The 19,581-nt window shown below is 44.6% G+C and overlaps 1 protein-coding gene and 1 pseudogene across 1 annotated transcript in view; one reads left to right on the plus strand and one right to left on the minus strand.

Annotated features, from left to right (window-relative positions):
• The window catches only part of Acoxl (acyl-CoA oxidase like), a 257,256-nt gene that overhangs the window by 20,566 nt on the left and 217,109 nt on the right, over positions 1–19,581 (plus strand). Inside the window, 1 exon segment of the mRNA XM_051144918.1 lies at positions 756–828. Within this exon segment, the coding sequence (XP_051000875.1) occupies positions 756–828 (73 nt within the window).
• LOC127188172 (60S ribosomal protein L27-like) lies at positions 2,614–3,083 on the minus strand (annotated as a pseudogene).

A 19,581-nucleotide genomic window follows, 5' to 3' on the forward strand; every position in this document is an offset into this window, starting at 1 on the left:
CAGAGGGATAGGCCAAAGCTTATGAAGTGGTGCCACATGTTGAAAACACTGGCAACTGCAGAAAGCCTGCTTCGGTTTTCCCATGTCCTCTGTCATTTACTTTCACCAGTTCATCCTGTGCCTGAAGAGGAAGCACAGAAGGGGGGGCAGCATGAGCCGTGTGTGGGCGGTGACTGACTTTCCTGCCTTCAGTGTTCCATGCTGTCTTCTACCTGGAGTTTTACATTGTATTTTATGTGTGAGTGTTTTGCCTACATGTATGTCTGTATACCACTTGCATGCTTGGTGCTCAGGGAAGTCAGAAGGAATTGTCAGACTCCAGGACCTGAAATTACTGATGATTGTGGAGCTACCACGTAGGTTCTTAGAACTGAACCTGGGTCTTCTGCAAGAGCAACAAGTGTTCTTAACCACTAAGGTAGCTCCCCAGCCCCCAGAACTCTCTCCTTTTAATGATGCTTGCTGCTGGCGTGGGAAATGTGCCTCACCAGACCCTGAACTGGAGCCCCTAGCACACTGCAGGCTGCAAACAAGGAAAATAACTTTATTGTCTTTCATTCTCCTTAAGAGTAGGGGTTGGGGATGGGCCAGCACCCACCCCTCAACAGACCACACCCTTATCCCCGCCCCCTAACAAAAGAGCACCACAGTGCGGAAATGTTTAAGGTATTTGTTTAAGTTGAGAAGTAGCTAATAGTCTTTGGGATGGTACACAGCTTTCCCTTGCATCGTCATCTGCATTCTGTTGTCTTCAGCTCTGAACGGTGTGGATAATGGGATTCTGATATTTGACAAGGTTCGGATTCCAAGAGAGAACTTGCTAGATGAGTGAGTAGTTTTCTCCTCAATGTGTGTATAGATGATCTACTGTTCCGTCACATGAGGTCCCTAGTTTTGGGAGCTCACAGATCGCAGGATCAACTGGTCTTCCCCTGAGTGTTTGCACAACTAGTTGGAAAAGGTAGGCAAGCAAATAGAGAACATTTTCAATGCTCCAACATGGCCTTGGTCAGATGTAATGATTGCTACATTTTAATGGCAGTCTCTAGGCATATATATATATATCTTAGAATTTTAACATCGAATAGTCACTTATATATCCTGTTTGTTTCAGAACTTGTAACTTCCAACTAACATGCATATAAAATGCCCTATAGTACTATGCTAAGTATTCTATAAATTATGTACTCAAGCCCTTGTTGTTGGATATTTAAGTCCTTTTCATTTTGGCAATAATAAACAAACTGGTGTGTGCTACTTGCTTCTCTTATGTGTGTAAAAAGTTAAGATACCACCTTTAGGCTGAGCATGGTGATGCATACCTTTAATCCCAATACTTCAGAGGCAGAGCTCCCTTTCAATCATAATCAAAACACATTGTATGGATGCATGAAATTATCAAAGAATAAATAAAAAATACTTTATTAAAAAAATCACCTTTCAGCAGGGATGGTTCTTAAAAACACTATCACCAGGAGGGAAAATGCCCAGGCGGTCACAGGGCGGGCAAGGTGAACCAGAGAGATGAAGGTGTCTTGCTATGGTATGGTCCATGGATGGACGTCTAAAGCTGTAGTTTTTAAAGCTGTTTTATTTAGTTTTTTTTATATCTTCTACCCTTTTCCACCCCAATTCCTTCCAACTCCCCAATACTAGGTAGATGAGAAAGAAGGTCAGAGGGGAAAGGGACCATAGGCCTCTTTAAACTACTTCTTGCAAATCAGGATCATCGGGTTCCTGGGGCAAGTCCAATCTTCTTTGTCAGAATAGCCAGCAATCCAGAAATCTGGCAAACCAGCAAGCCAGCTAGCCAGTAATAGCAAACCAGCAAACCAGCAATCCAGAAATAGCAAACACAGTATCAGAAACCAGCAACAGGGGCAGCAGCAGCAGCAGCAGCAGCCACCACAGGCTCTCTTTGGGGCTCTCCCATTTATACCATCTCAAGAGTTTCCAGAATTAAACTATTTGTAAAACTGGCAAAAATCGCCTCCTTGCCAGAACATGAGGCACATTATAGTTAGCTGTGGACAATCGGAAGCAGACCCATATCCCACAGCTGGGCTTAACACAAAAACACATTCACATAACATAACTGGGTTTTTAAAGATACCAAAATACGCCCTACACTTCTTCCTTTTAGTCCCCAAAGCAGCTTTTGTTCTAATATCAATAAATTATGTACAATAAGAACAAGTGTGAGAGCCGTCAGGTAAGGATTACATTCTTAATGTTCAGTCCATTTGTATTTGGCAACCCTGGAGAAAATATTCCATTATCTATCCTGTCTTGGTGAGTCCAAGATTTTTTATCTAAAGCACATTCTTGTCATAACTTGCATTTATTAACCTAAACACATCTTTTTAGACCCTAAAGCATCTTCTTAGATCCTAAGCAACTTGTTTTTTTTTTTTTTAATTTCACGTGTATTGGTGTGTTGCCTGTATATATGTCTATGTGAGGGTGTTGGATCCTCTGGAACTAGAGTTATAGACAGGTGTGAGCTGCCATGTAGATGATGGGAATTGAACCCAGGTCCTCTGGATGAGCAGCCAGTGCTCTTAACTGCTGAGCCATCTCTCCTGCCCCCTAACTTAAGGTTTAATGTCTTTTTTTTTTTAATTTTTAATGATGGAAATGAAAATATACCTAAAAGCGAAGCTTCTGGAAAAACCATTTGTTCTTCCCTGTCTTGTATCGTTCCTCAAACTTGACCTTGGCCTCCCGCCGGGCCTTGCGTTTCAGGGCTGGGTCTCTAAAGACATCCTTGTTGACAACAGTCTTGTCCAAGGGGATATCCACAGAGTACCTGGTGGGCATGAGGTGATTGTAGTTATAAACTTTCACAAAGGACTTGATCTTTGACCTCTTGGCAATTTTCTTCTTGCCCATGAGAGCTGTTACTTTTCAGGGATAGCGGTCAATCCCGGCCACCAGGGCATGGCTGTAAGGGCAGTCTGAGGTGCCATCATCGATGTTCTTCATGATGACGGCTTTGCGTCCGGAGTAGCGTCCAGCCAGGACCAGCACCACTTTCCTGGGTTTCATGAACTTGCCCATTTCGGCAGCAAGCAGCCGGAATCCAGCAGCAAGGTTTAATGTCTTTAATTTTAATAAGGAAAACTGTAAGATATAACTCTCTAGGCTTCAAACACATCAGCATTCAGAGTTTAAAATGCTTTTCATATGTCCTAGAAAACACCACCTACCTCAGTGCCTTAGCTGTGTTCCCTGTGAACTGAAAATCCTGGGCCACAGCTGTACTTAAATCACTAGTAGAGCCAGAAATCTGGGCATAAAGAAGCTGTCTTTTTCCTTGCTGTGAATTTTCTCCTTTGCTAATCTTTGCTACTTACAAGTTCTTGTCAACAAATGAATGTGGTTGATTACAAAAGTCAAAGAAAAATTGTGTGGAAAGCAAACTTAGAATGGACAAAATTTTCTTTGTCTCCCACCCCATGTGAACTGGTGGTAAACAGAACAGAAACAACAGAGACAGATATCCTGGAAAATCTCAGCAGCCACCAGTGCTTATCAGCCTTCCCTAGAGGTGCCTGTCTATTTCCTAGGCACTTGGCAGCAGCACCCACTCTGGAGGATGGAAGAGGCAAGCAAAGTCCAATGGGCTGTTCCCTGTATCACATTGCCCTAACCAGATCTTGGTGGATAATGCAGCCTCAGAAGATGACTGGCCAGTGCTCACCACATGCAGTAGAGAATAGAAAGTCAGATTCAGTGAGAAAGAGGGACAACACTGGCCTTGTATCATTTGTAGATAATATACGACTTTGAAAAGCACGATTTGATTTATACCATTATTTTATTATCATTTACGTTGTCCCCCATACTGCAGAATAGCAGTTTCCACATGAGGGTTTGAAGGAGCAGTCTTCTGGGGGTGTTGGTTTACCACTTGACTAGAAAGTAAGCCAGTTAATAGATGTAAGTAAATGATTCAATATAGTGTCACTGAAATGTTAGCTGCCATTTAATTTTTGTAGAAATTATTAACTCATTCTAAAATTGATATTCAAGTAGAGGAAATCCAGAATAAGGAAAAACATCTTGATAAAAAAGAACAGAATGGGAGACTCATACTAGGAATCTGAAATCTTATGACAAAGCCATGGTAATCTAGACTATATGGCATTAACATAAGGGTATTTATATGGACAGTGGAATAGAGAGGTCTCCAAATAAACCTTCATGTTCATTAATGGTTATTAGACCTCTGGAGCACCAAGACAAAGAGGAAACAATAGTCATTTCAACAAATGGTTCTAGGACTTGTGGTTATCTATATTTAAAAAATAAGTTAGGCTGGACTCATCTCATACCACCCAACATACATGCATATAATTCTTACAAGAGACTTGGGGTATATATATTCAGTGATCTTGGTCTCATAAGTGAGTTATTAAACATGACACAAAAAGTACAAACAGTCAAAGAAAAAGTAGGTCAATTCAAGTTTATAAAAAATTTTTAAAACTTAGTGAAGACAGTCTTTTGAGTCACAAAAAGACTTGTAAATCAGATAAGTCATAATGGCCTAGCATCCAAAATGGAAAAAGTATTCCAGCTAATCAAGACAGACAACCAGTTAAAAAAGAAATAAAAGTGAGTAGATATTTTCCTAAAGAAGACATTCAAATTACTAATAAAATACAAAAGAAAATTCAACAATTCCACTGTTATTGGGAGACTACTGTCAAATCATGAGATACCAAGCATCCCTTGGGATGGCTATGGCAAAACATACAGACAATAGCCAAGTGCTATTGAAGATGTGGAGACATTAGAACTATTACATGTTACTGGCAGTGTTATAAAATGTCTTCATAGACATTTAGAAAGCCATTTAGCAATTCCTTAAAAGTTTTACATTTCAGCTTCAGAGATGATTCAGCAGTTGAGAGCACTTGTTTGTTCTTGCAGAGAACAAGGTTCAGTTCCCAGCACTCACATAATGGCTCATGACAGTCTGTACCTCTGACCCAAAATTTGTCTTGCCTACAAGTAGTGCAGGGATAAAGATGGAATAGAGATTGAGGGAATGGCCCACCAAATGCTGGCCCAACTTGAGATCCACCCCATGGGAGAAGCTAACCCCTGACACTGTTAATGATACTCTGCTATGCTTTCAGAAAGGAGCCTAGCAAAACTGTCTTCTTAAAGGCTTCATTCAGCAGGTGATGGAAACAGATGCAGAACAACCAAACAATAGGCTGAGCTCAGGCAGTCTTGTGGAAGAGTTAGGGGAAGGATTGAGGGAGCCAGAGGGATCAAGAACATCACAAGAAGACCTATAGAGTAAACTATCTTGAGCCCATGAGGGCTCACAGAGACTGAACCAACAACCAAAGAGCACACATGGGCTGGACCTAGGCCCCCTACACATATGTAGCACATGTGCGGCTTGTTCTTCATGTGTGTCCCCTAACAATTAGAATAGGGGCTGACTCTGACTCTGTTGCCTGCCTTTGAATCCCTTCCATATAGCTGGCCTGCCTTGTCTGACCTTAGTGGGAGAGGATGTGCTTAGTACTTCTTTGATTTTATGTACCAGGGTAGATAGGTACCTATGGGGAGCCTTCCCTTCTCTAAGAATAAAGGGATGAGGAGTGGGGCAGGAAGTGTGAGAGTGGGACTGGGAGGAGCGGAGGGAGAGGCCTGCAATTAGCCTGTAAAGTGAATAAAGCAAAGCAAACAAAAAACCCTAGAGGATCTAATGCTCTCTCCTGGCCTCAGTGAGCTCTGGTATTCAAGTGGTGTGTATAAACTCATGCCAGCACACACACAGAAAGAAAGAAAGAAAGAAAGAAAGAAAGAAAGAAAGAAAGAAAGAAAGAAAGAAAAATATTTTTTAGAGATCTTCTTTTGGCATCTACATAATAAATAAATCTTTTAAAAATGTTTGCAGGAGGGATTCCAAGATGGCGCCGACCAATAAGCCACATATCTGATCTACTCTGAGGAGACCAGGGACATAAGTGGAGCAACAGATTGCTAGACTTTGAGAACTGTAGGTGAGTGGGGCCCCAAAGGCCGCAGACCAAACAGGGGGCCTACTCCCCCCCCCCCGGGACAAGCAACATCCTGGAGGTGCTAAACGCACTCCCCAAACTCTAGAACGGAATCCACATGCAAACTGCAGCCTGCATATAAAGCACAGACTCGCTGTTTGGGGAGGGGATTTTCCGGAGTCCCAAGCCAGAGGAGTCTCAGTGAAGAGGGTGAATCTGCCCTAGGATTCCTCCTTCCACACCACCCCAAACTGCAGAGGTCACCCGCCTAGGCCAAGTGGAAACACAGGCAGCGGGACCCAACAGAGACAGCTAAAGTGGGACTGCAACTTGCTGGTCATCCGGGGCTCAACCTAACACCGATCACAGCGGACTGAGCCTGCAAACAGTTGCAGTGAGAAATCAGCTTGGACTGCTTCCACAGACCCATTGGGAGACGTGGGTCTTGCCTAGAGTGATAGCTGAACATCATAGCCCTGCGGGAAGACCTGGGTCCGCGGGCTTCCACTAGAGCTCTGCAACCCTATTGTTCCTACTCAGCCACAAGGCACTGGCCCTGCACTCCTGGCCCGAGCAAGGCAGGCAATCTCACATTATCGGGAGACGAGACGTGGGTGGGTCGTGTTTGCAATGTCTAATTGCTGACCTAGAACATTAGTGGAGCATCATAGGACGGCGGGAAGATCTGGTTCTGCGGGCGACCGCCAGAGCTCTGCAACCCTAGTCTTCCTAACCACCCAGCCGCAAGGCGCTGGCCCTGCACTCCCCCGAACGAGAGAGCCTATCTGGGGCTCCTGGCCTGAGCAAGGCAGGCACTCTCACATTATCGGGAGACGAGATGTGGGTGGGTCGTGTTTGCAGTGTCTAATTGCTGACCTAGAGCGTTAGTGGAGCATCATAGCCCGGCAGGAAGATCTGGTTCCACGGGCGACCCCCAGAGCTCTGCAATGTATTGGTCCCAGCTGCCCAGCCGCAAGGCACCGGTCCTGCACTCCCAGAACAAGAGAGCCTAGCTGGGGCTCCTGGCCCGAGCAAGGCAGGCACTTTCACGTTATCAGGAGATGAAACGTGGGTCTTGCTTGCAGTGTCTAATTGCTGACCAAGAGTGGTCTTGGTCCCTCCAGGCATATAGTTCTGGGAGAGGTTGGACACCTCTACAGGGTATAGAGACAGATCTAAAAGACAGCTACACCCCCAGAAGATCTGATCTACCTGGGGTCTTGACTACAAAGCCACAGGAAGGACAGGCAGCTGGGATCAACCTACACAACCAGAACGTTTGTGTGCGGAACTTATTCTAGGTCCCAAAACTGCTGATCTGAATTACAGCAATAAAGTCCAAACAGATATCTACTATGGCTGACTCAGCCTGGAGCCCACGGTGCAGAGGAAAATCACCAGGAGTGAAACCAGATCACCTACCTGTTCCATGGAAATACTCCCTGATCCCCATAGGCAAGAGCACCTGACCTATAATCAGTCATCAATTAACACTCTCAACCAGCAAAGGTCACTACAAAATACCTTCCAACATCAGAGCCATCAAAATGACAAGAGGACAGCGAAAGAACGCTAACAAAACCCAAAACGGTTTGGCATCTCCAGATCCCAACATTCCCAATGAAAACAACCTGGAGAACCTAACAGCAATGGATAGTCAAGAAAATGACCTCAAGTCCTTAGTAAAGAAGATGATAATGGAAGAAACAAATAAAATCTGTAAACAAATGCAGGAGGAGGCAAACAAGAGGGCTGAAGAGTTAAAAGAGTCATATAAAGAGGCACTTGAAGAATTTCAGAAAAATATAAATAACCAGATGAAGGAAATCATTAAAACAGTCCAAGACATGAAGATAAAAATGGAAGCTATGATACAGGAACACACAGAAGAAAAACGTGATCAAGAGGCATCAGAGAAGAAAGTAAGCATCTCAGAGGTGGCCTTATCTAACAGATTGCAAGAAATGGAAGAACGAATATCGAGACTTGAAGAGTCAATCGCAAAACTGGAAACAACCATCCAGGGAAATGCTAAATCTGAAAAGTTCCTGACACAGAGCATTCAAGAAATAAAAGACAACATGAAAAGATGAAACTTGAGAATAATAGGGATTGAAGAAGGCAACCGACTCCACAGCCCAGAAAATATCTTTAATAGAATAATAGAAGAAAATTTCCCCAATTTGAGGAAGGAGATGCATACAAGCATACAAGAGGCCTACAGAATACCAAATAGAATAGACCTGAAAAGAAAATCTTCCCGCCACATAATAACAACACAAAATATACAGAACAAGGAAAAAAATATTAAAAGCGGCAAGAGAAAAAGGCTGATTAACATATGAAGACAGACCTATCAGAATTACTCCTGAGTTCTCAGCAGAGACCATGAAAGCCAGAAGGGCCTGGACAGAGGTTCTGCAAACCCTAAGAGAACACAGATACCAGGCAAGACTACTATATCCAGCAAAATTATCAATAACCATTGACGGAGAAGACAAGATGTTCCATGACAAAAACAAATTCAAACAGTACCTAGCCACAAATCCGGCCTTACAGAAGTTACTAGAAGGAAAACTGCACCCCAACTGGTCAAACTACAACCAAAACTACATAGGAAATAGGTAACTATACCATTGCAAAATCACAACCTCACAAAATCTCGACTGTTACAAATACCAAAAATGAAAAGACTTACCAATCACTGGTCATTAATATCTCTCAACGTCAATGGTCTCAATTCTCCAATAAAGAGACACAGATTAATGAAGTGGATGCATAAACACGACCCAACATTCTTCTGCATTCAAGAAACACATCTCAACCACAAGGACAGACATTGCCTCAGAGTAAAAGGCTGAGGGAAAATATTCCAAGCAAATGGTCACAAGAAACAAGCTGGGGTAGCCATTCTAATATCTAATAAAATAGATGTCCAACCAAAATTAATCAAAAGAGATGAGGATGGACACTTTATACTCATCAAAGGTAAAGTCAACCAGGAAGATATCATGATTTTGAACATCTATGCTCCGAATTCAAGGGCTCCCACATTGTAAAAGAGTTATTAACAAAGCTTGCCCCACTCATCGATACCCACACATTAATAGTGGGAGACTTCAACACCCCACTTTCACTCAAGGATAGGTCTTTGATTCAAAAACTAAGCCAGGAAATAACCTCATTAACCAATGTCATGAATCAAATGGATCTAACAGATATCTACAGAACTTTCCACCCAAACACAAAGAATTATACCTTTTTCTCAGCACTCCATGGAATGTTCTCTAAAATTGATCACATAGTTGGTCACGAAGCAAACCTCAACAGATACAAGAAGATTGAAATAATACCTTGTATCTTATCAGATCACCATTGTCTAAGGCTGGACTTCAACAACAACAGAAATAACAAAAAGCATACTAACACGTGGAAACTAAATAACTTTCTACTTAATGACATATGGGTCACAGAAGAAATAAGGGAAGAAATAAAAGACTTCCTGAAATTCAATGAAAATGATGGAACAACATACCCAAATTTGTGGGACACATTAAAAGCAGTGCTAAGAGGAAAATTCATAGCACTAAGTGCCTTTAAAAAGAAAATGGAATCATCCCACATAAACAACTTAACAACACATCTGGAGGCTCTAGAAAAAAAAGAAGCAGAAACACCCAAGAGGAGTAGACGCCTAGAAATAATCAAACTCAGGGATGAAATCAATAAATTAGAAACAAAGAGAACAATCCAAAGAATCAACAAAACCAAGAGCTGGTTCTTTGAGAAAATTAACAAGATAGACAAACCGTTAGCCAATCTAACTAAAAGACAGAGAAACACTATCCAAATTAACAAAATCAGAAATGAAAAGGGAGACATAACAACAGACATCGAAGAAATACAAAGAATCGTAAGAACCTACTTTAAAGGCATTTATGCCACAAAATTAAAAAATTTAAGGGAAATGGACAAATTTCTCGACCGATTCCATTTGCCAAAATTGAACCAAGTCCAGATAAACAAATTAAATAGCCCTATTTCGCCTATAGAAATAGAAGCAACCATTGATAGTCTCCCAACCAAAAAAAGCCCAGGGCCAGATGGTTTCAGTGCAGAATTCTACCAGTCCTTCAAAGAGGAGCTAATACCGATACTATTCAAGCTATTCCGAAAGATAGAAATGGACGGAATATTACCAAATTCCTTCTATGAGGCCACAGTCACATTGATACCTAAACCTCACAAAGACCCAACAAAAAAAGAGAATTTCAGACCAATTTCTCTTATGAACATTGATGCAAAAATACTCAACAAAATACTCGCAAAGCGAATACAACAGCATATCAAAGACATCATTCACCATGACCAGGTAGGATTCATTCCAGGCATGCAGGGATGGTTTAACATACGAAAATCCATCAATGTAATCCACCATTTAAACAAACTAAAAGAGAAAAACCACATGATCATCTCTTTAGATGCAGAAAAAACATTTGACAAAATCCAACACCCATTTATGTTTAAAGTTCTGGAGAGATCGGGAATACAAGGCACTTATCTAAACACAGTAAAGCCTATATACAGCAAACCAACAGCCAACATTAAATTAAATGGAGAGATAGTCAAGGAAATCCCTCTAAATTCGGGGACCAGACAAGGCTGCCCTCTGTCCCCATGTCTCCTCAATATAGCTCTTGAAGTTCTAGCCAGAGCAATAAGACATCAAAAGGAGATCAAGGGGATCCAAATGGGAAAGGAAGAAGTCAAATTATCCCTCTTTGCAGATGATATGATAGTGTATATAAGTGACCCGCAAAATTCCACCAGAGAACTCCTACAGCTGATAAACACCTTCAGCAAATTGGCAGGATACAAAATAAACTCAAAAAAGTCAGTAGCTTTCCTGTATACAAATGACAAACAGGCAGAGGAAGAAATTAGTTCATTGATGTGTACTGCTCTATGCCTGCTATCTGGGTGTGACCTTTACCATCACAGGTGAGAGGCCACAAGGCCAGATCTCTGTCTCCCAACCCCTCTCCTTCCTGTGCATTGCTTTGGGCAGAGCCTAGAGAGAAGAAAGCTCTGGAAGTCTCTTTCTTTTTTTCCCCCTGGGGCTCTTTGTCTTGTTCCCTTGTTCTTCTTAGTCTCTGCCTAAGGGGAAATTCTGCTTTAAGCTCTACTGAACTTAGTGAAACTGGAAGAAAAATGTAGACTCCCTAGTGGTGTGGGTGTTGAATCCGGGTTTTCCATCAAGAAGGAAGAAACTTTATCCACCTGACTCCAGGACTGATATTGGCCTGTGGATGACTGAACAGCATAAATTCCTTCCTTCCTTAGTTCTACAGGGTCTGCCATGTTCCCCAGGCACCCTGTCCTGACCCTAGTGCTCCATTTATGGGTAGACAAAGCTGTCACACTGTGAACCCAAGTGCTCAGGACTGAGGCTGTGACCTCACACCCTGTATTCATGGTTGTTCTGTGGTGGCTCTTACATGAGACCAGGTGGTCATTCAGTTCTGAAGTCTCCTGACACCGGTGTCTTGCCTGGTCCCATATCAGCACCATCTGATGGGAGAGACCCCAGGAAAATCTTGTGATGAAAGGACTGGCCAGACAGCATGCAGGTGCTGAGGAAAACAAGAGAACAGGAATGGAAAGCTGATTCAGGGCTGTGTGAACCTCTACTCAGCCATCTTCTGGCAGCAGTTCTGCATGCATAGTAATAAATTCTGGGTGCTGGTTAGCGGCAGCAGAGACCTTGAGAAACTCTGCACCTTAGACAGATACATGTGGGAGATGGCATGAGGATGTGCACACTGCCAGGAGTCTTGTATATGTACCATGGGCATGCCTGGTGCGTGCTGTAGCCAGACGTGGTCGTCAGATCGCTTAGAACCAACGTTGCTGATGTTTGTGAGCTACAGCATGGGTGGTGGGAACTGAACTTGAGTCGGCTGCTGGAGCAGTAAATGCTCTAAACTGCTGTGCTGTCTCTGCCTCCCTGAGGCCTAATTTTAAGTCTCACCAGATCTGTACAGTGTGGAGTTGGCAGCTCCAGGACAGGAGAGCAATGGTGATTTTTCGTGTTTTCATTTTCTGTTCTACTGAACATTATCATGGGGCTAGCACTGACTGCCCTGTGGATCTAGAGAGCCGTATTTGGCTCAGTTCCTTGTGGGTGGTCTGACAATCTGATATGCATTCTTTGTTCCTGTCAGTGTAGAGGTATGATGGTAAGTGTGGGCCCTGAATTCCGAGGACCGGGCCTCCAGTCTTATGTGTTCAGAAGTGGGGCTGTAGGGAAGTCATTAGTCCTTTCTGAGCCTCAATTTTCACGTCAATAAAGTAGAACTGATGATGGTGAGGTATGAGTGAAGGATCAAGTGTTGCCAAGCTGATGGCACAGAACAGCAATTTGATAGTTCAGAGTAATATGGTTACTATCGCTGCTGCTGCTCCTGTTGCTGCTGTGGCTAGCAAGACAGAAGTTGGCTGTGGCAAAGGAATACCTGGTCTTTTCCATGCTTAGAAAACTTGCTCCTAAGTAGGCCAATGTGAAATGCCTTGGGTTCTTCAGTATCTAGAATGATCTACTGGTCTGTCCATCTAGACCTTGCTAGCCAATGGGATTTTGCAGTGTGTTAGTCAACTTTCTGTTACTAAATGGAGGGTTCTGAGACAATTAACTAATAAAAAGAAAAGGGTTATGAAGTTGCAGCCCATGGTCAGGCATCCCACTGCTTTAGGGCATCGAGGATTGAGTGCATGCACAAGAACGCTCCTCATGCCATGGCATCTGGGAAGCAAAGAGAGACAGGAAAGGTCTCTGGCTATGACAACATAGCTGATAAGAAGCAAATTCTCTCGCTCTGACAACTGAGGGAGGAAGGGTTTCTTTTGGCTCCCCACCTCCCAGGTACATGCTCTAGTAGTGTGGGGGGAGTCCTGGCCAGAACGTGTCTGCAATCAAGAAGCAGTGAGTGGTGAAGGCTTGTGCTCAGCCCTCTTCCTTATTTTCACTTAGTGCAGAACCTCAACCTGTGGACTATTACTCACACTTAGAGTAGATTTTCCTCCTTCAATTAATCTAATCTGGACAATCCCTTAAAGACATGCCCAGAGAATTGTTTGCATGCTGATCCTAAATCCCAGCAAGTTAGGAACCAATTAGCCATGCCTGGGATTGAGCTCGTGGTACTTTGAGGGCACGGCCCTACTCATCTTCTTCGATGGGCCCTACATTCTAAAGACTCCAATTTCCCATTCATGACACAGACTAGATAACAAACTATCAACAGGTGGGTTTGGTAGGGGGAGCAGCATTCAATGTCCCCATTGTAGTGTTCAGGGGGAGGGGGAAAGGGAGGGGGACGGGGAAGGGAAAGTGCTTCACAGAGCCTAGATGGGGTCAGACCTTGTGTATACCACTGTGTTGCCCACTGAATGGTGTTTCCGGTAGTTGTGTGGCATAACGAGTGTCCTCAGGTCTGAGGATCTTGAGCAGTCCTCTGGGCAGGCAGCTCCTCTTCCCCTGCAGCTGAGACGTGTGACAGGCGTTTCCTCGGCTGAAACCTAAGATGCTTCTGTTCCTTCTGCTGTCACCGATGAATGGAAAATGGTTCCTTCCCTCCTGCGTGCATTCTTGATGTATTAGGGAACTGTCACCCGGGCTAATATCACAATGATATTAGCTCGAGGCTGGGCATGCCCAGTCCTTTTAAACTTTGCCCAGATGTCTGACTTTTCATGACTATCTCTCATTTCCACGACATTCCTCAGCACACTGAGATTTCTCTCAAAGGTTTGCCGCAACAGCCATCCTCTACTTCGTGCCCAAAAATGCCATGCTCCATTAAATGACCAACAAGAACAGGAGGGAAAAGAAAACAAGATGTTTGGGGTCGAGATTGGGGGACGGAGGCTTAACAGACACTTGAAGTCTACTTGGGGTAGCTGGGAAGCCTTTCCCAGCAAGGAAGGGGGTTGAGGACAGCACGTGAGTGTGGAGGGTAGAAACAGAGGCAGCAAGATTGTAAATGAGCGCTAACGTATCCTTTTGGATTGATTCTGAATGGAGGTAAATGTTTCAGCACAAGACACGCTGGTCTCTACTTGTACAGTCATCTCCCCCAAAGGAGACTCTTAGGCGCTGTATCCCACCCCAGCAGTGTCTTGTCTGGAGTGGGGTGATGGTAGGGGTTTGCTCTTTGAGAGTGCCTGTGTACACACCCTGCATTGTCCCAGCCATCTTGTCTCGCTCTGGGACCTCACAGTGCTCAAGAACCGAGCTCTTGTCTCATCATGAGGGTCCTGTGTGACCTCCTACTCCTGATCCCCTTCTTCCCATTTGGTCCTCTCTCTTGATGACCTCATAACAGGGTGTGTCTTGTGTTTCCTTACTGTAGGTGGGGTGCTCACAAACGATGCTCTGCCTACCATGCCCACCTCATCCTTACCTAAGATTAATTTTCACATACATTTTAAAGCTCTTACAATTGTGCCTTCTTCAGAAATGCCAGGCCTGTACACTCCCAGTGCTGCCTATGTCCCTCTCCCTGTGGTGTTCCTGTTGGTACTAACTAACAAAAAGCTGCAACAGTGACCCTGGAATTTCGGAGAGAGGTCACAGTTCCATTCAGAAGACATGGCCAACCTCACTTTGGGCCTTGTGTGTGCAAAGAGGCAACTCAAATGAAATGGAGTTCATAAGACTAGGATCCAAATTTGCTAAGACTGGAATCTACCAGGGATCTCTATGTGTCTGCACACAGGGGGAAAAAAGTCATTTGAGGACAAAGTGGGAGTGGCTTTTGTAAGCTACTGGCACCTCAATCGTGGGCTTCTAGACTACAGACTGTGAGGGAAAAAAATGTTTGTTATTGAAGTTATTTGGTCTGTTTTACTACCTCAGCAGACTGGTATGTGTGCCAAAGCACCCAAAGGGCTGAGGAAGCACTTCATTGACAGGTTGTTTGTCAGTAAAGACTGCAGCTGACTGGAACCATCTCTGCCTCCTCCCCTCCTCCCAGGGCCCAGCGCTGAACTAGGTAAAGAGGTGCCTTATATAAGGTTGTCAGGTGAGGTGACCGAGTGGAATCGACATGAATGAAACAGCTGGAATGCTGTGTCTCCTCCAGATGCTGTAGTGAGGCCATTAGGAATGCAGCCCTGAAACCAGCCTCTCTGGGTTTCATTCTGTCCGCATGACCTGAAAAGTCACAGAATCTCTCCATCTCCTTAACAAACAGAACTACTGTAAGACTGGAGGAGCTAGTACATAAGCAGAGCTCGCATGAGTGTCCGCCTATACCAAAAACTTCACGCATGTACTCTTAGTCCAACAGGGATGTGGGAGCTTGCAAGACCAAGTTCAAGTACACTGACTATTAAAAGTGCATCTGAGGTTGTAAAGGTGACAAAGTTGGGGTAGTGACACAAGCTCAGCCTTGGCAGTAGATGCTCAGACAGAGCCTAGTTGAATGATGACTCAAATGCGGATGATGGGAGGAATTTGAAATTGAGCTGTGCTGGCTGTGTGGGGGCTGCAGATGACAGGAGCCATGGCATCTGGGCATCCTGTTGGGATCAATGAAGTACATGACCTTCAGAGAATAGAAGAGGTTGAAGGAGCCTCTTTAAGTCATTTAAAAAAAATAGGTGGGGGCTGGAGAGATGGCTCAGAGGTTAAGGGCACTGACTGCTCTTCCAGAGGTCCTGAGTTCAATACCCAGCAACCACATGGTGGCTCACAACCATCCATAATGTAATCTGATGCGCTTTTCTGGCCTGTAGGTGTACATGCAGGCAGAGCACTGTATACATAATAAATAAATAAATCTTTTTTAAAAATAGGTGTGGCAGGAAAGATGGCAGCAGTGTCTTTGGTCTTGAAGACCTGCAGGGATAGTGGGGGTCAGGGTGAGGGTCAGGAGGCGAATGCTTTCAGGAGGGCTTTCTGTAGCTTTCCATAAGCTTGCAGCATCTGCAGTGACCACCAGGTCAGGGCCCAAGGGCTTGACTCCACTTTCCCCACACTGTTTCTGGTCTCCCATGGTGGGCACTGTCCTCGTATGACTTTGCCAAGACGTGATTGTAAGAAGGACTCAAGGGTCCAGCAGTCTCCTCAGCCTACAGTGGCTCGTGGGTCAGTGAAGGCCCTTCAGCCCCCAAGTGGGCTGGAGATGGAGAGGCCCCTTGGATCCTGCTCAAATATAGAATTTGCGGTTATCGACGGAATGTTTGTTGGCAGCAGGAACTGTGCCTTTTTGTTCAGTCTTAGTGCAAGGCTTAGTTGAATGTTAAACGCCATGGAAGATTTTCAGCCTCCCCCGCTCTTCTTACCATCCTTCCATTTATCTGGCCATTCACCAGTTCGTCTATGTGTTCAGAGCTCTCCCACATACATATCCGTCTGTCCATTTTCCTTCCTTCCATCCATCAGTTTTTGCATTTTCTATCCCGCTAGCCGTTTGCTAATATACCAGTACAGCCCTCGGTTCACACACCCACTTGCCCATTCACTCATCCCTCCCTCCTCCCCTCCTCCCTTCCCCGACCCATTCCTTCTTTCCCCACCCCTTTGGTGGGGCTGGCACTGACTGCTCAGTTCCTTGTGGGTGGTCTGACCTGTCAGTATGATGGTGAGTGTGGGCCCTGAATTCGGAGGACCTGGACTCCAGTCTGATGTGTTCAGAAGTGGGCCTGTAGGGAGGTCATTGGTCCTCTCCGAGCCTTAATTTTCTCATAAGTAAAACGGAACTGATGATCTTGGGGTTGTGGGGAAGGGGGCATCTGTGTGAAACTTCCCAGGATTGACCACCAGAGGGCAGCAAATTACCAATTTGCAGATTGTTTCCTTGACATTGAGTATTTGCTTTGCTTTGGGTGTGAGAAGGGACTGGAATTTTGCTGTTGTCAGTTTACTTAGCTTCTTATTAACCACGAGTGCTGATTTAAAAAAAAAAAAAAAGAAAGAAAGAAGAAGAAGAAGTGGTCAGCTGGGCTGGTAGTGGTGGCGCACGCCTTTAACCCCAGAACTCAGGAGGCCGAGGCAGGCGGAACTCTGAGTTCAAGGCCAGCCTGGTCTACAGAGTGAGTGTGAAGACAGCCAAGGCTACACAGAGAAACCCTGTCTTGAAAAACAAACAAACAAACAAACAAAAAAACCAAACAAACAAGTGGTCACTGTGAAAACAGGGGTGCATCAGCCCTGTGATTGCCAGGCTCGAGATCAGTCCTATAAATATTCTAGGGTTATTTTGATGACTTCAGGGTATAATTTGATTCATAAATGTCTCTTTAAAAAACAAACTAAACAAAACCAAAGCCCTTTGCATCACTTTGGATGGATCTGAAAGTTTTTACACAATGTTGTGTTGACTGTGGCAATTGTTTGCATTTTCACAACAGAAACTTAAGCATTTGTCTTTTCATTTTGAGATAGGGCCTTGCTAGGCAGCCCTGGCTGGCGTGGAATTCCTTTAATAGAGCAGGCTGGCCTCCAACTCACAGAGATCCCTCTGCCTCTGCCTCCCAGTCGCAGGGATTAAAGACGTGCACTTAGCAACACCTGTCTTTTAAAATATTTATCTGCTGCACTTTTCCCCAAAGTCTGAGGAGCTGGAGATAACTACAGCCAGAGATGAGCATGTGTGTTTAGAGTGGGTGTTCGGGACAATTTTTGTTTTGAACGTGGTTCCTAGAATGTGTGCGGACTATCTTCCTTTTCAGCACTGTAGTGGTGATAGAGATGTCCTTGAACGGTGTGTACCCTCCAGAGCCTCAGATGTTTGAAAGGAACTGTGGACCAGTGAGGGGAAGCATCCAGCTTACCCTGGCAGCGGGGAATGAGGAGACCTGGGGCTAACACCTCATAAAGAGCAAGTCCTGGGCTATTGTAGGTTGGAGGGGGCCTCAGAGATCACGCTCTAATCTAAGCCCTGCATGCCAGTATGTTTGGGATTGCATCTAAGGATTCATAAGTGAAGAATGCGAACTCAACCACTGAGCTACGCCCCACTTCCACCGCGTGTCTTTTGTGGAAATATTTCTGAGTGAGGCCTCTTGACCCCTGGCAGGGTAACCTAGAGGCAGGGCATGCAGACCATGCCTCCTAAGTCACGTATGTAGGTCACGTTTGCAGATGGACACCCTCAGAGCCTGTGGCAAGGCTGGAGTACGTCAGTGCTGAAGGCGAGGGAAGTCCTGGGGCATTCCTCTCTGTTTGATGTGGCACAGGAACTTTCGATGCTGCGGCTGTGCCAACAGTTCAAGGATCAGGGCTCTGTCTCAGTGAGTCATCAGAGGCTGAGCGGGCCTTTGGGAGCTCAGCCTTCTGGGCCCTCCGGGTGCAGCCATAACAGCTGCAATGGGAGACTGTGACACTGCTATGCCTGTGGACTATTTACCAATGTCCCTTGCATGGGTCCTACTGGAAGGGAGCTGGCCTTCTCAGCTCTGCAGCCTACGCACCTGGGACAGAGTGTATCTGGGCTACAGCTGTGGGGAGCTGCATTGCCTCATGTCACCTGTCACTGGGGATCCTTGTCTGTGACCACCTGGAAGGTTGGATCATGGCGACTGGTGGCAGACAGGTTTTTCTTAGTGTTCCTGCCCGAAACCATTTCTATGCAGGATGAGTAGGTGGGAAGGGCACTGTCCCCTTTCCTTTCATTTTACTAGTTTGTGCTTCTGTCCTTTGCCTTAGTGGATTCACAGAGAAAAGGATCCAAAGAGAAACGCCACAATCAAACCGTAGCTGGCTTTTGTTGAGAGCTTCCTGTTAAAAGGCAATATTTTAAGCATTTTATGCACAATCACTATTTAATCATCTCGGCAGTCTTGTGAGATGGATGTTTTCTTGACTATTGTATTTAGTCAAGAAATATTGTGATTCAAAACAAGAGAACAGTTTGCCCAGAGTTTGTCAGGGCTCATAGGTCACTGGGGTCCATCTCTTACCCAAAAGCAGGGCAGTGCACAAGTGGCATGTATGGCTTTGAGTGGCTTACAGAAGCCCTACCCGCAGCTACTCCCGATCACTGTGGCACACCCTCATATCTGCTCTGATTAACTGAGCTTTACCAAAGATTTAAACACCGTCCATCTTGAAAATCATCGAGATTCTACTCAAACTGTAATTTTTCAGATGTCAGCTGATGAATGGCAGGCCCAGAATCCAGGCCTCCCCACCTAATTGCTCTTTAGTGGGATGCTGAGTTTTTCTAAAAGCCATACCTTTCCCTGGTCCCAGGCATCATGCGCACCTCGGGAAAGGCTAAAAGTGCCTTCAGACTGATGCTCTTTATGAGAAAGGGGCCATTTATGATGAACATTTAAGTGTCCAGAGGGATTTAAAAAACTTAATCCATGGTAATAATTTTCTGTGCCTAGTCTACAATATACCTTAATAGGTCAAAAAGTTTATGTTTCATTAGATATATTTAAAAAATTTCTGGGCTATTTCAATCAGACACCACAAAGCTCTGAGAAGAAAAGCAAAACGAGAATTTGTGGGTTATTTATATTTATGAATTTCTTGATTTATTAA

This window comes from Acomys russatus, chromosome 4 (assembly GCF_903995435.1).
Source record: "Acomys russatus chromosome 4, mAcoRus1.1, whole genome shotgun sequence".
In the NCBI taxonomy this organism is placed as follows: domain Eukaryota; kingdom Metazoa; phylum Chordata; class Mammalia; order Rodentia; family Muridae; genus Acomys; species Acomys russatus.